We start from the raw sequence: 14,394 nt of genomic DNA, 5'->3' as shown, positions 1-14,394 counted from the left end.
CTTAGGAACATTGATGTTGGTTAAGATGTTCACTAGTTAACTAGTGTGTTCTCTTAGGAACATTGATGTTGGTTAAGATGTTCACTAGTTAACTAGTGTGTTCTCTTAGGAACATGTTCACAGCAGATGAAGTCTTAGCTTCTGAACATCAACTCTTCAAAATACTTTCCTGCTCGTCTTATGTTTAAATCTCGTAAATGACTCGTTTGTATCATTTCTCGAGTCAGATTCAAATGTTTCCATGAAAAGAACTAAAAGACTAAGTAATAAACATTTGTATCAAAGCTTATCCAACAGGTCCCTGAGTTGATTGATTGACAGCAGGTTTATCAAACATCGATAAAGCGCTCGTCTTGATTCGCTCAACGACTGAGTATAAACCAGACTTGTGCCGCCCCCTAGTGGCTGAACATCATAGTTCTCCATCATAACTGGGTTGAAATGAGCGACTTTACACCAAAATGTTTCTCACAAAAGTATCTTTTGTTTGCTGCCACGAGAGACACAGCAGAGGTCGAGGAGGACGAGGAGGTCGAGGGAAGGAGGCGACGTGTCTGAGAGGGAAGGAGGAAGAACCAACTCCCTCCTCACTTTCATCCTTTTCCTACTAAACCCAAAACAAAGCTCACAGTTCCTGCTCTGGCACCGAACCAACACCTCCATCTGACACACACACACACACACACACACACACACACACACACACACACACACACACAAAATCCTTTATTCTTAATGATCTTTTCACAAGAGTTAATTTGGATTTATTATGTCTTTCTGAGACTTGGCAGAGAGAGGAAGAGTTTATTCATCTGAACGAACTCTGTCCAGTAGGGAGCGCTGTCCTGGGGAAGCCTCGCCTCTCTGGTCGTGGAGGAGGTCTTGCTACTGTTTTTAGGGAGAGTTGTTCTTGCAAAGTGATTCAGACACAGGAATTCACTTCTTTTGAGTCTCAGATGATCTTGGTTGGTTCTACAAGACCTTTCTATTGTGTGTCAATCTACCGTCCGCCTGGTCCTGCGGCGATGTTCTTGAAAGACTTTAGTGACTTCTTATCTTCCATTATTCAGATGGAATCTGTTCTTATTCTTGGAGACTTTAATCTTCATGTTGATGACGTCACATCTTGTTCTGCTAAAGAACTTTTAACTTTAACTGAAGCCTTTAATTTTGAGCAACATGTTTCTGAACCCACTCATCAAAAAGGCCACATTTTAGACTTAGTTTTTACTCTTGGCCTGAACATTTCTAATGTATCTGTACATGATGTCCATCTGAGTGATCATTCTCTTGTCTTGTTCAACCTGGACTTCATCCCTGAACCTAAGCCTTTGAAAGTTAGGTCTCAGAGGCGTGTCATCTCAGCCGATACTGCAGACAGTTTTTCTGCTATGTTTGACCGTCTTTCCTTTGATGACAGCACAGACGTGGACAGTTTGATTCACTGTTTTACTGATCATTGTGTTGAAATACTAGATCAAGTGGCACCTGTTAAATCGAACTTGAAAATTCAGAAAAAACGGTGTCCTTGGACAAATGAAGATCTCCTGAGTCTGAGGAGACTTTGTCGAAAGACTGAGCGTCTCTGGAAGTCCACTAAACTTGAGGTGCACAGACTTCACCTCAGGGATCTGTTGACTTCTTACAATGAGATGGTAGAAAATGCTAGATCTGATTACATCAGAAAACTGGTAGCAGCAAATAGGAAAAACCCCAAAGTTTTGTTTGACACGATTAATTCTCTCGTGTCTCCTGCTCCTCAAATCACGCCGGTCTTCTGTGAAGCTGACAGCAATGCATTGTTGAGATTTTTCATTGACAAAATTAAATTGATCAAAGAGAAAATCTCTCCCCCTTTGTTGGGAACCCCTACTGTCTCTGAGCCCATCTCCTCCTCTTGGTCATCCTTCTCTGCTGTATCTTTGGGTGATATTTCAGCACTAGTGAACAAGATGAAACCCTCCTCTTGCTCAGATGACGTCCTTCCTTGTAGGCTTTTTATCAAAGTATTTGATGTAATTGGCCCCTGGGTTACCAATATGGTGAACCTCTCCCTTTCCACAGGGGTTTTTCCCAATGCATTTAAACATGCCATTGTGGAGCCTCTGCTCAAAAAACCAGGCTTAGACCCAACTGACCTCAGTAATTTCAGACCTATTTCTAAGCTCCCTTTCTTGTCCAAGATCTTGGAGAAGGTGGTGTCCGAGCAGCTGTCTTTGTTCTTGGATCAGAGCGACATCCATGAGAAGTTTCAGTCTGGCTTCCGTAAACATCACTCTACGGAGACAGCTTTATTGAAAGTGTCCAGTGACATCATGATGTCGGCTGACTCTGGTAAATTCACTGTTCTGGTTCTCTTGGATCTGTCGTCAGCCTTTGACACAGTTGATCACCAGATCCTGCTGAGAAGACTAAGGGATGAAGTGGGACTGTCTGGGTCTGTGTTAGAATGGTTCTCATCTTACCTTTCTGGGCGCAGTTTTAGTGTATCTGCCAATCAAATGAGGTCTGAATCGGCAGATCTGTTGTGTGGAGTCCCTCAAGGTTCTGTTCTGGGTCCTTTATTGTTTTTGCTGTACTTGATTCCCCTTGGTAAAATCATTCAGAGATTTCCAGATGTTTCTTATCACATTTTTGCTGATGACATCCAGCTCTACTGCTCTTTTGACCCAACTGAGCCCCAAAGGCTGAACAGCTTAGTCAATTGTTTGCTAGAAATCAAACAATGGCTGAGTGAAAACACTTTACAGCTTAATGTGGACAAAACTGAAACTCTGGTGATTGCTCCTGATGATACGATTCCAGGGTTGAGTCAGTACTTGGGTGACTTAGGTCAGTCTGTCAAACTGAGCCTGAGAAACCTGGGTGTTGTATTTGATAAAGACATGTCTCTTGTTCAACACTGTAGAAAACTGACCAGAAACTGTTTCCTTCAACTGAGAAAAATCTCTAAACTTAGGAAAATGCTGTCACAACATGATCTGGAGCTTGTAATCCATGCGTTTGTTTCTTCTCGTCTGGACTATTGTAACAGTTTGTTTTCATGTCTTAACAAGAAGGAGCTGTCTCGCCTGCAGTTGATTCAGAACTCTGCAGCGAGAATTCTGACCCGCTCTAGTAGAAGAACTCACATTTCTCCGGTCCTTAAAACTCTTCACTGGCTTCCAGTTTCTTTCAGGATCAACTTTAAAATTCTGGTTCTTACTTTCAGAGCTATTCATGGTCAGGCTCCTCCTTACATCACTGATCTGATCCAGCCTTACACCCCAGCTCGGGCTCTGAGGTCTGTGGATCAGAATCTACTTATGGTTCCACGCACACGGCTCAGGACCAGAGGAGAGAAATCTTTTCAGGCTGTTGCTCCTAAGCTTTGGAACAATCTTCTCTCTCTTTGCGCTTGATGGAGTCTACTGACTCCTTTAAGAAACATCTTAAGACGTTTCTATTTGTGCAGGCTTTTCCTTGAATTACTCGAACTCCTGTGTTGTTCTCGGTGTTGTCTTGATCTTTGAAGTATGTACTGTTTTGAGTATTGTTTTGATTGTTAAAGCGCTTTGTGACCCTGGTCTCGAAAAGCGCTATATAAATATATATTACTTACTTACTTACTTACTTACTTACACACACACACACACACACACACACACACACACACACACACACACACACACACACACACACACACACACACACACACACACACACACACACACACACACACACACACACACACACACACACACACACACACACACACACACACACCCACCACAAGGTGGCAGCAGTTGGACGCGTCACATGGTCTAGTTAAGGATCGTCTGGTTATGATAACCAAGTTAACACAACTTTGATCACAGACCCACAATGGTTCACAGTCATGCTGGATGTGTAAAGAACACAACTATGACTTTCAAGTGTGAGATGAGAAATCACTTCATATCAGTAGTTAATGATTAGTTAATTGGTTAATGATACTACAGAGATCATATGTTCCACTAGTCGTGGAGCAAACACTGCAGCAGGAATTGAACCCACAACTGTAAACAGAGCTTTTCAATGGTTATGAAAGTTTAACAATGAATAACTTTAATGTTTAAACTTAGCTTTAATTCAATCATTTATATATTGATCGTATGAATTTTTATTTCTATTTAAAATTCCAATATTTTCTAAATTCATTCATTATTTTTCTTTACAGAGTTTGATCAACATCATGTGACTGATGGATCATGTGACTGATGGATCATGTGACTGATGGATCATGTGACTGATGGATCATGTGATGGATCATGTGACTGATGGATCATGTGATGGATCATGTGATGGATCATGTGACTGATGGATCATGTGATGGATCATGTGACTGATGGATCATGTGATGGATCATGTGACTGATGGATCATGTGATCCATCATGTGACTGATGGATCATGTGATGGATCATGTGACTGATGGATCATGTGATGGATCATGTGACTGATGGATCATGTGACTGATGGATCATGTGACTGATGGATCATGTGATCAATCATGTGACTGATGGATCATGTGATCAATCATGTGACTGATGGATCATGTGATGGATCATGTGATGGATCATGTGACTGATGGATCATGTGACTGATGGATCATGTGACTGATGGATCATGTGATGGATCATGTGACTGATGGATCATGTGATCAATCATGTGACTGATGGATCATGTGACTGATGGATCATGTGATGGATCATGTGACTGATGGATCATGTGACTGATGGATCATGTGATCAATCATGTGACTGATGGATCATGTGATCAATCATGTGACTGATGGATCATATGACTGATGGATCATGTGATGGATCATGTGACTGATGGATCATGTGACTGATGGATCATGTGACTGATGGATCATGTGATGGATCATGTGATGGATCATGTGACTGATGGATCATGTGATGGATCATGTGATCAATCATGTGACTGATGGATCATATGACTGATGGATCATGTGATGGATCATGTGACTGATGGATCATGTGACTGATGGATCATGTGACTGATGGATCATGTGATGGATCATGTGATGGATCATGTGACTGATGGATCATGTGATGGATCATGTGATGGATCATGTGATGGATCATGTGATCAATCATGTGACTGATGGATCATGTGATGGATCATGTGATGGATCATGTGATCAATCATGTGACTGATGGATCATGTGATGGATCATGTGATCAATCATGTGACTGATGGATCATGTGATGGATCATGTGATGGATCATGTGATGGATCATGTGATGGATCATGTGACTGATGGATCATGTGATGGATCATGTGACTGATGGATCATGTGATGGATCATGTGACTGATGGATCATGTGATGGATCATGTGACTGATGGATCATGTGATGGATCATGTGACTGATGGATCATGTGATGGATCATGTGACTGATGGATCATGTGATCAATCATGTGACTGATGGATCATGTGATGGATCATGTGACTGATGGATCATGTGATGGATCATGTGACTGATGGATCATGTGATCAATCATGTGACTGATGGATCATGTGACTGATGGATCATGTGACTGATGGATCATGTGACTGATGGATCATGTGATCAATCATGTGACTGATGGATCATGTGATCAATCATGTGACTGATGGATCATGTGATCAATCATGTGACTGATGGATCATGTGATGGATCATGTGATGGATCATGTGACTGATGGATCATGTGACTGATGGATCATGTGATGGATCATGTGATCAATCATGTGACTGATGGATCATGTGATCAATCATGTGACTGATGGATCATGTGATCAATCATGTGACTGATGGATCATGTGATCAATCATGTGACTGATGGATCATGTGATCAATCATGTGACTGATGGATCATGTGATCAATCATGTGACAAACGATCACAGTAAACATACGGAGCACCAACGCTCCTCCCATGATGCAACACTCATAGACTCAGGGACTCATTCATTCCTTGTGTTATTACAATGTTTACTTCGGAGTTTGAAGATGATTCTTTGTTCATCTTTGTGTAATTTCCTTTGATCTTGTCCTTCATCTTTAGACTTAGAGATTGTGTCGTCTTGAACTTCCTTTGAATAGAAACGTCTTGTTTTTAATGCACCGTGTTGACGTGAGCTGGAGGAACAAGAACCTCCAGAGGATCAATAAAGTTCTAGAGAATCATCAGTTTTATAGAAACAACATCTTCACTGAAACCACTTCATGGTTCATGTAGAACAACACGTCTGCTGCTGGTCGTCGATTCATCGATCAGATTGATCAGATATTGATCAGATATTGATCACGTGTCTCAAAGTAGGATCTAGAGGTTTTTTAATGTTGCCATGATTTACATCATGAACGACTTCATCTGTGACACTAGTTTATCTTTGATTCGTCTTCAGAGAAATGAACACACTGTTGGTCACGTGACAAGAAGAATGTCTCCCTCTAGTGGTCATGACACTTTGCTGTAAAACTGATGAAAAGACATTTTCAAATGTTTGAAAAATAAGACATATTTTGTGAAGGCAAACATACTTTTGTAAGAATACTTTGTTTTCCTACCTCGTTGATGAACTTGATGCACTCCAGGAACATGAAGTCCTGGTAATACTCGTTGACCACGCGCTCGTCCACGAAGTGTCGCGGTTCAAGGGTCGGATGATCTGGAGAGAGACTGCATTTGTACTGTTGGCCACCAGAGGTCGCTGTGGACAGCAACTGTAGAGCTTAGTTTGTTTCCTTTGTGACCTACGAACATAGGTCACTCCAGAGGTCAATGTGTGACCTACGAACATAGGTCACTCCAGAGGTCAATGTGTGACCTACGAACATAGGTCACTCCAGAGGTCAATGTGTGACCTACGAACATAGGTCACTCCAGAGGTCAATGTGTGACCTACGAACATACGTCACTCCAGAGGTCAATGTGTGACCTACGAACATAGGTCACTCCAGAGGTCAATGTGTGACCTACGAACATACGTCACTCCAGAGGTCAATGTGTGACCTACGAACATACGTCACTCCAGAGGTCAATGTGTGACCTACGAACATACGTCACTCCAGAGGTCAATGTGTGACCTACGAACATACGTCACTCCAGAGGTCAATGTGTGACCTACGAACATACGTCACTCCAGAGGTCAATGTGTGACCTACGAACATACGTCACTCCAGAGGTCAATGTGTGACCTACGAACATAGGTCACTCCAGAGGTCAATGTGTGACCTACGAACATACGTCACTCCAGAGGTCAATGTGTGACCTACGAACATACGTCACTCCAGAGGTCAATGTGTGACCTACGAACATACGTCACTCCAGAGGTCAATGTGTGACCTACGAACATACGTCACTCCAGAGGTCAATGTGTGACCTACGAACATACGTCACTCCAGAGGTCAATGTGTGACCTACGAACATACGTCACTCCAGAGGTCAATGTGTGACCTACGAACATACGTCACTCCAGAGGTCAATGTGTGACCTACAAACATAGGTCACTCCAGAGGTCAATGTGTGACCTACGAACATACGTCACTCCAGAGGTCAATGTGTGACCTACAAACATAGGTCACTCCAGAGGTCAATGTGTGACCTACGAACATAGGTCACTCCAGAGGTCAATGTGTGACCTACGAACATACGTCACTCCAGAGGTCAATGTGTGACCTACGAACATAGGTCACTCCAGAGGTCAATGTGTGACCTACGAACATAGGTCACTCCAGAGGTCAATGTGTGACCTACGAACATAGGTCACTCCAGAGGTCAATGTGTGACCTACGAACATAGGTCACTCCAGAGGTCAATGTGTGACCTACGAACATAGGTCACTCCAGAGGTCAATGTGTGACCTACGAACATAGGTCACTCCAGAGGTCAATGTCTCTACAAACGTATCTTTTATGACAGACACAGTTTTAATATCTATTGACGTGAACCTATGATCACGACACTATATTGTATTCACCAGCAATTTAACTAAAAATAAACATTTCATAGATCGTACTTGGTTTATATGTCAATAAAGTGTTTACGGAATAAAACATTTGGTTTTATTATTTTAGTTTCAATTATCATTCAAATATTAACCATGTTTGTTCAGGTTTGTGTTGAAATTAAACTTCCGGCCTCTAGATGGCAGCAGTCGTTACGTCCTCCACAGCTAAAGGAAGAACGATGACTGAGGACAAGAGGATACAGTTAGTCGAGCAGCTTTTAAAGCTGATGTTTGGACATAGAGTCAAGTACTGGACAATACTACACATATATACTTGTTACTACACTATCACAACACCAGAGTCAAGTACTGGACAATACTACACATATATACTTGTTACTACACTATCACAACACCAGAGTCAAGTACTGGACAATACTACACATATATACTTGTTACTACACTATCACAACACCAGAGTCAAGTACTGGACAATACTACACATATATACTTGTTACTACACTATCACAACACCAGAGTCAAGTACTGGACAATACTACACATATATACTTGTTACTACACTATCACAACACCAGAGTCAAGTACTGGACAATACTACACATATATACTTGTTACTACACTATCACAACACCAGAGTCAAGTACTGGACAATACTACACATATATACTTGTTACTACACTTTCACAACACCAGAGTCAAGTACTGGACAATACTACACATATATACTTGTTACTACACTATCACAACACCAGAGTCAAATACTGGACAATACTACACATATATACTTGTTACTACACTATCACAACACCAGAGTCAAGTACTCCAAAATACTACACATATATACTTGTTACTACACTATCACAACACCAGAGTCAAGTACTCCACAATACTACACATATATACTTGTTACTACACTATCACAACACCAGAGTCAAATACTGGACAATACTACAGATATATACTTGTTACTACACTATCACAACACCAGAGTCAAGTACTGGACAATACTACAGATATATACTTGCTAATACACTATCACAACACCGGAGTCAAGTACTGGACAATACTACACATATATACTTATTACTACACTATCACAACACCAGAGTCAAATACTGGACAATACTACACATATATACTTGTTACTACACTATCACAACACCAGAGTCAAGTACTCCACAATACTACACATATATACTTGTTATTACACTATCACAACACCAGAGTCAAGTACTGGACAATACTACAGATATATACTTGTTACTACACTCTCACACACCACAGTCAAGTACTGGACAATACTACAGATATAAACTTGTTACTACACTATCACAACACCAGAGTCAAGTACTCCACAATACTACACATATATACTTGTTACTACACTATCACAACACCAGAGTCAAGTACTCCACAATACTACACATATATACTTGTTACTACACTATCACAACACCAGAGTCAAGTACTGGACAATACTACACATATATACTTGTTACTACACTATCACAACACCAGAGTCAAGTACTGGACAATACTACACATATATACTTGTTACTACACTATCACAACACCAGAGTCAAGTACTGGACAATACTACACATATATACTTGTTACTAAACTATCACAACACCAGAGTCAAGTACTGGACAATACTACAGATATATACTTGTTAATACACTATCACAACACCAGAGTCAAGTACTGGACAATACTACACATATATACTTGTTACTACACTATCACAACACCAGAGTCAAGTACTCCACAATACTACACATATATACTTGTTACTACACTATCACAACACCAGAGTCAAGTACTGGACAATACTACACATATATACTTGTTACTACACTATCACAACACCAGAGTCAAGTACTGGACAATACTACACATACATACTTGTTACTACACTATCACAACACCAGAGTCAAGTACTGGACAATACTACACATATATACTTGTTACTACACTATCACAACACCAGAGTCAAGTACTGGACAATACTACACATATATTCTTGTTACTACACTATCACAACACCAGAGTCAAGTACTGGACAATACTACACATATATACTTGTTACTACACTATCACAACACCAGAGTCAAGTACTGGACAATACTACACATATATACTTGTTACTACACTATCACAACACCAGAGTCAAGTACTGGACAATACTACACATATATACTTGTTACTACACTATCACAACACCAGAGTCAAGTACTGGACAATACTACACATATATACTTGTTACTACACTATCACAACACCAGAGTCAAGTACTGGACAATACTACACATATATACTTGTTACTACACTATCACAACACCAGAGTCAAGTACTGGACAATACTACACATATATACTTGTTACTACACTATCACAACACCAGAGTCAAGTACTGGACAATACTACACATATATACTTGTTACTACACTATCACAACACCAGAGTCAAGTACTGGACAATACTACACATATATACTTGTTACTACACTATCACAACACCAGAGTCAAGTACTGGACAATACTACACATATATACTTGTTACTACACTATCACAACACCAGAGTCAAGTACTGGACAATACTACACATATATACTTGTTACTTCACTATCACAACACCAGAGTCAAGTACTGGACAATACTACACATATATACTTGTTACTACACTATCACAACACCAGAGTCAAGTACTGGACAATACTACACATATATACTTGTTACTACACTATCACAACACCAGAGTCAAGTACTCCACAATACTCCACATACCTATATGTATAACATACGTTGGTTTCTCACCTAAAAACTGTGAACTTCCAAAGATAAACGGCAGAAACTGGAAGTCATCCAGACCCCAGACTCCTTGACTCCCAGCTGGTTCCATCCTGTACGTCTTCTGGAGCTTCCTCATCACAGCCAGATACCTGCAGACACAGGTGTGTGACTCAAAGTATTCCTCTGTGTACGTCACTAGTAAACAGGTCATGAAGTACCTCTTGAACACTGTGAACACGATGGCCAGCTGATCCTCGGCCACCAGAGCTCCGACCTTACAGAGGCAACACAGAAAAGCAGCAAAAGCGGCTTCATGGCCTGAAAGAAGAAGAACAAAGTGTTCAGACCTGAAGACACGTCGTCACCATGGAACCATCAAGAAGATCTACCTGTACCGTAGTCGATCCTGGTCGGGTTCCCCACCGACTCCTTCAGGTAGACGCAGATCTCTGGAGCGGCGTCTTGTTTGTCGACAGGAAGTAGCGCCGACACCAGCGCCTCGGCTTCCTGTTCACACTCCACCATTAACGACCTTGAAAGGCGACGCGAGCGTCAGAACCTACTTGATCCAGTTTAGAGAACCAGGTCCTGAAGGCCTTGTTTCCGAAGCGTGACGGCTGATCCACGGGCGGCGTCTCGTCGATCCAGCGATCCAGCGTCGCCAGCAGAGCCAGGATCTTGTCGACAGACTGTCAATCAAAGTGAATAATCCTCGTGAACGTCGTCAATAACTTTTGGGATCAATATTTATGAACGTTTGTCTATTTTTCAAGAGTTCCTTTGATCAGATCTGAGGTCAGTTTAACTTGTTCAATGGAATCTGTTACAAACAATCACAAGAATAATGTTTTTAAAGTTGACCTAAAGTAAGTCATTTATATTCATAGCACTTTCCCAGACCAGGGTCACAAACAAAGTATAAACTTAAAAGATAATGACAAGTAAGAAATCACAAGAGTTTCTGGAGATGAAATCTTGTTGACCATAACCACACCCACTCTGCTGTGATTGGTCAAGCATGGAGGTTCATCACCGTGCGTCATCAATGGTTTCCACCTCCAAGGAACTCGTTGTATAAACAAAGTGCGATTACAGCTGGAGGAGTGAAGCCATTATTAGGTCATAATGGACTCTCGTAACCTCTCGTTCGTCCAGATTTCAGAGCAACTTTATAAAGTAATAATTAAAACACGGTCATGATGAGAAGTTACTGCGTCTTGACACCAGAGTTGATATTAGTTGATGTTTAATGACACCAGAGTTGATACTAGTTGATGTTTAATGACACCAGAGTTGATACTAGTTGATGTTTAATGACACCAGAGTTGATACTAGTTGATGTTTAATGACACCAGAGTTGATACTAGTTGATGTTTAATGACACCTGAGTTGATGCTAGTTGATGTTTAATGACACCAGAGTTGATATTAGTTGATGTTTAATGACACCAAAGTTGATACTAGTTGATGTTTAATGACACCAGAGTTGATACTAGTTGATGTTTAATGACACCAAAGTTGATACTAGTTGATGTTTAATGACACCAGAGTTGATACTAGTTGATGTTTAATGACACCAGAGTTGATATTAGTTGATGTTTAATGACACCAGAGTTGATACTAGTTGATGTTTAATGACACCAGAGTTGATACTAGTTCATGTTTAATGACACCAGAGTTGATACTAGTTGATGTTTAATGACACCAGAGTTGATACTAGTTGATGTTTAATGACACCAGAGTTGATACTAGTTGATGTTTAATGACACCAGAGTTGATACTAGTTGATGTTTAATGACACCAGAGTTGATACTAGTTGATGTTTAATGACACCAGAGTTGATATTAGTTGATGTTTAATGACACCAGAGTTGATACTAGTTGATGTTTAATGACACCAGAGTTGATACTAGTTCATGTTTAATGACACCAGAGTTGATACTAGTTGATGTTTAATGACACCAGAGTTGATACTAGTTGATGTTTAATGACACCAGAGTTGATACTAGTTGATGTTTAATGACACCAGAGTTGATACTAGTTGATGTTTAATGACACCAGAGCTGATACTAGATGATGTTTAATGACACCAGAGTTGATACTAGATGATGTTTAATGACACCAGAGTTGATTTAAGTTCTTTGTTTTCAGACATTTTCTAATTTGTTATTTTTGTTTGAGAACCAAATCAAAAGAAACAGTTTTGAAATAAAGCATTTTAAGATATTTTCATTATATTCAGGATATAATATATATATATATATATATATATATATATATAGAAAATAAATAGTAATAATACTATACTATAATAGTACACTCTCTCACAACAGCCTCTGAGGAAATTTGATTTGATCACCTTGGCAGTGACCAGGTTTAGAGACTCTATAGGAATATATAATATATAATATATAATACATAATATATTCACTATATACTGTTCTTGTGATCGTGTGCAGGAACTCTTGGATGTCGTCATAAGAATAATCATGTGTTTCAAGGTAACCGTTGAGCAGTTTAAATATATTCTGTTTCAATGATAATAAAATACTTAGTACATACTACATACTACATACTACATTTGTAAACCAAGACCAAATACCTCAGAAACTTGATATTCGTGCGACAACTTCTTCCCCTTCACGGCTTCATTGAGCGTCAGAACGAAGCCCATGTACTCAGCATACGCCTGTGAAGGATCCAGACTCTGTGAGGAAGAAAAGAGACCAAAACACTGACCTGAAAACACTGACCTGCGAACGCTTCCACTTGCCCATGTCGGGGACCATGCTGATCTCCTTCCTGGGGATCATGAAGGTGGCGTCAGGTGCGACCGGAGATGCATCGTCCTCAGGTGAACACCCTGGAAAGTTAGGCATGAGATCATACATGTTCTGGGGCTCACTTGGTAAAACATGTGACAAGAAACATGTTCTTTTAATGATCATGTCAATGTAACCAGTCAGCTGATCATATGGATCACATTATTGTTACATCTACTGTGAAATCAATCAATCAATACAGCAATCATCCATCCATCATCCATCCATCATCCATCATCCATCCATCATCCATCCTCCATCCATCCATCTCTTCTGTGAAACGCTGTTTATGACGTGAAAGGCGTCTGAACTGCGTGTCTTAAACATTTGGTTGTGAATGTTTTCATGAAGGTGGAGATCCAAGAAGAAACACACGTTAACTACACAACTGTAACACATGTGTGTCAAATGTTACACAAGCACACGTTACTGAGCAGAAGAAATGTGACTTAAAAACATAAACAATGCAGCTCATGAGGGTTTGTTGACAGAAGGTTCAAATGTACTTTAATTTAGTTAAATAGACACTGAAGCGTCTGCAGCGAGACACACCTGGACAGGTAAAGTTGACATGTTGTTACCTGACTGCTGCTCTGCTTCCGCCATGACTCGCTCTTTCTTCTTCGCGCCTTTTACAGCTGGTTTATTGCTAACTGTCCTGGCGAGCGCCCCCTACTGTCCCCAGCGTGCTTCACACTGTGATAAATAAAATGTTTATTTTTAACGCAAACAAGTTTAAATCTCTCATAACATTTTAAACACTTTAAACGTGTCAATAACACT

The 14,394-nt window shown here is 40.3% G+C and overlaps 1 protein-coding gene across 1 annotated transcript in view; it reads right to left on the bottom strand.

Annotated features, from left to right (window-relative positions):
- The window catches only part of ptpa (protein phosphatase 2 phosphatase activator), a 59,693-nt gene that overhangs the window by 44,797 nt on the left and 502 nt on the right, over positions 1–14,394 (bottom strand). Inside the window, exons 2-9 of the mRNA XM_087790409.1 lie at positions 14,193–14,307; positions 13,543–13,652; positions 13,392–13,478; positions 11,355–11,480; positions 11,181–11,298; positions 11,010–11,109; positions 10,816–10,940; positions 6,597–6,697 (exon numbers count right to left, since the gene is read on the bottom strand). Coding sequence (XP_087646535.1) covers positions 6,597–6,697; positions 10,816–10,940; positions 11,010–11,109; positions 11,181–11,298; positions 11,355–11,480; positions 13,392–13,478; positions 13,543–13,652; positions 14,193–14,217 — 792 coding nt within the window. The 5' untranslated portion in view covers positions 14,218–14,307. The remainder of the gene's footprint in view (positions 1–6,596; positions 6,698–10,815; positions 10,941–11,009; positions 11,110–11,180; positions 11,299–11,354; positions 11,481–13,391; positions 13,479–13,542; positions 13,653–14,192; positions 14,308–14,394) is intronic.

This window comes from Callionymus lyra, chromosome 5, assembly GCF_982586985.1.
Source record: "Callionymus lyra chromosome 5, fCalLyr1.hap1.1, whole genome shotgun sequence".
NCBI lineage: Eukaryota > Metazoa > Chordata > Actinopteri > Syngnathiformes > Callionymidae > Callionymus > Callionymus lyra.
Note: the sequence above shows the minus strand (reverse complement) of the source record. Positions and strands in the feature narration are given on the sequence as shown.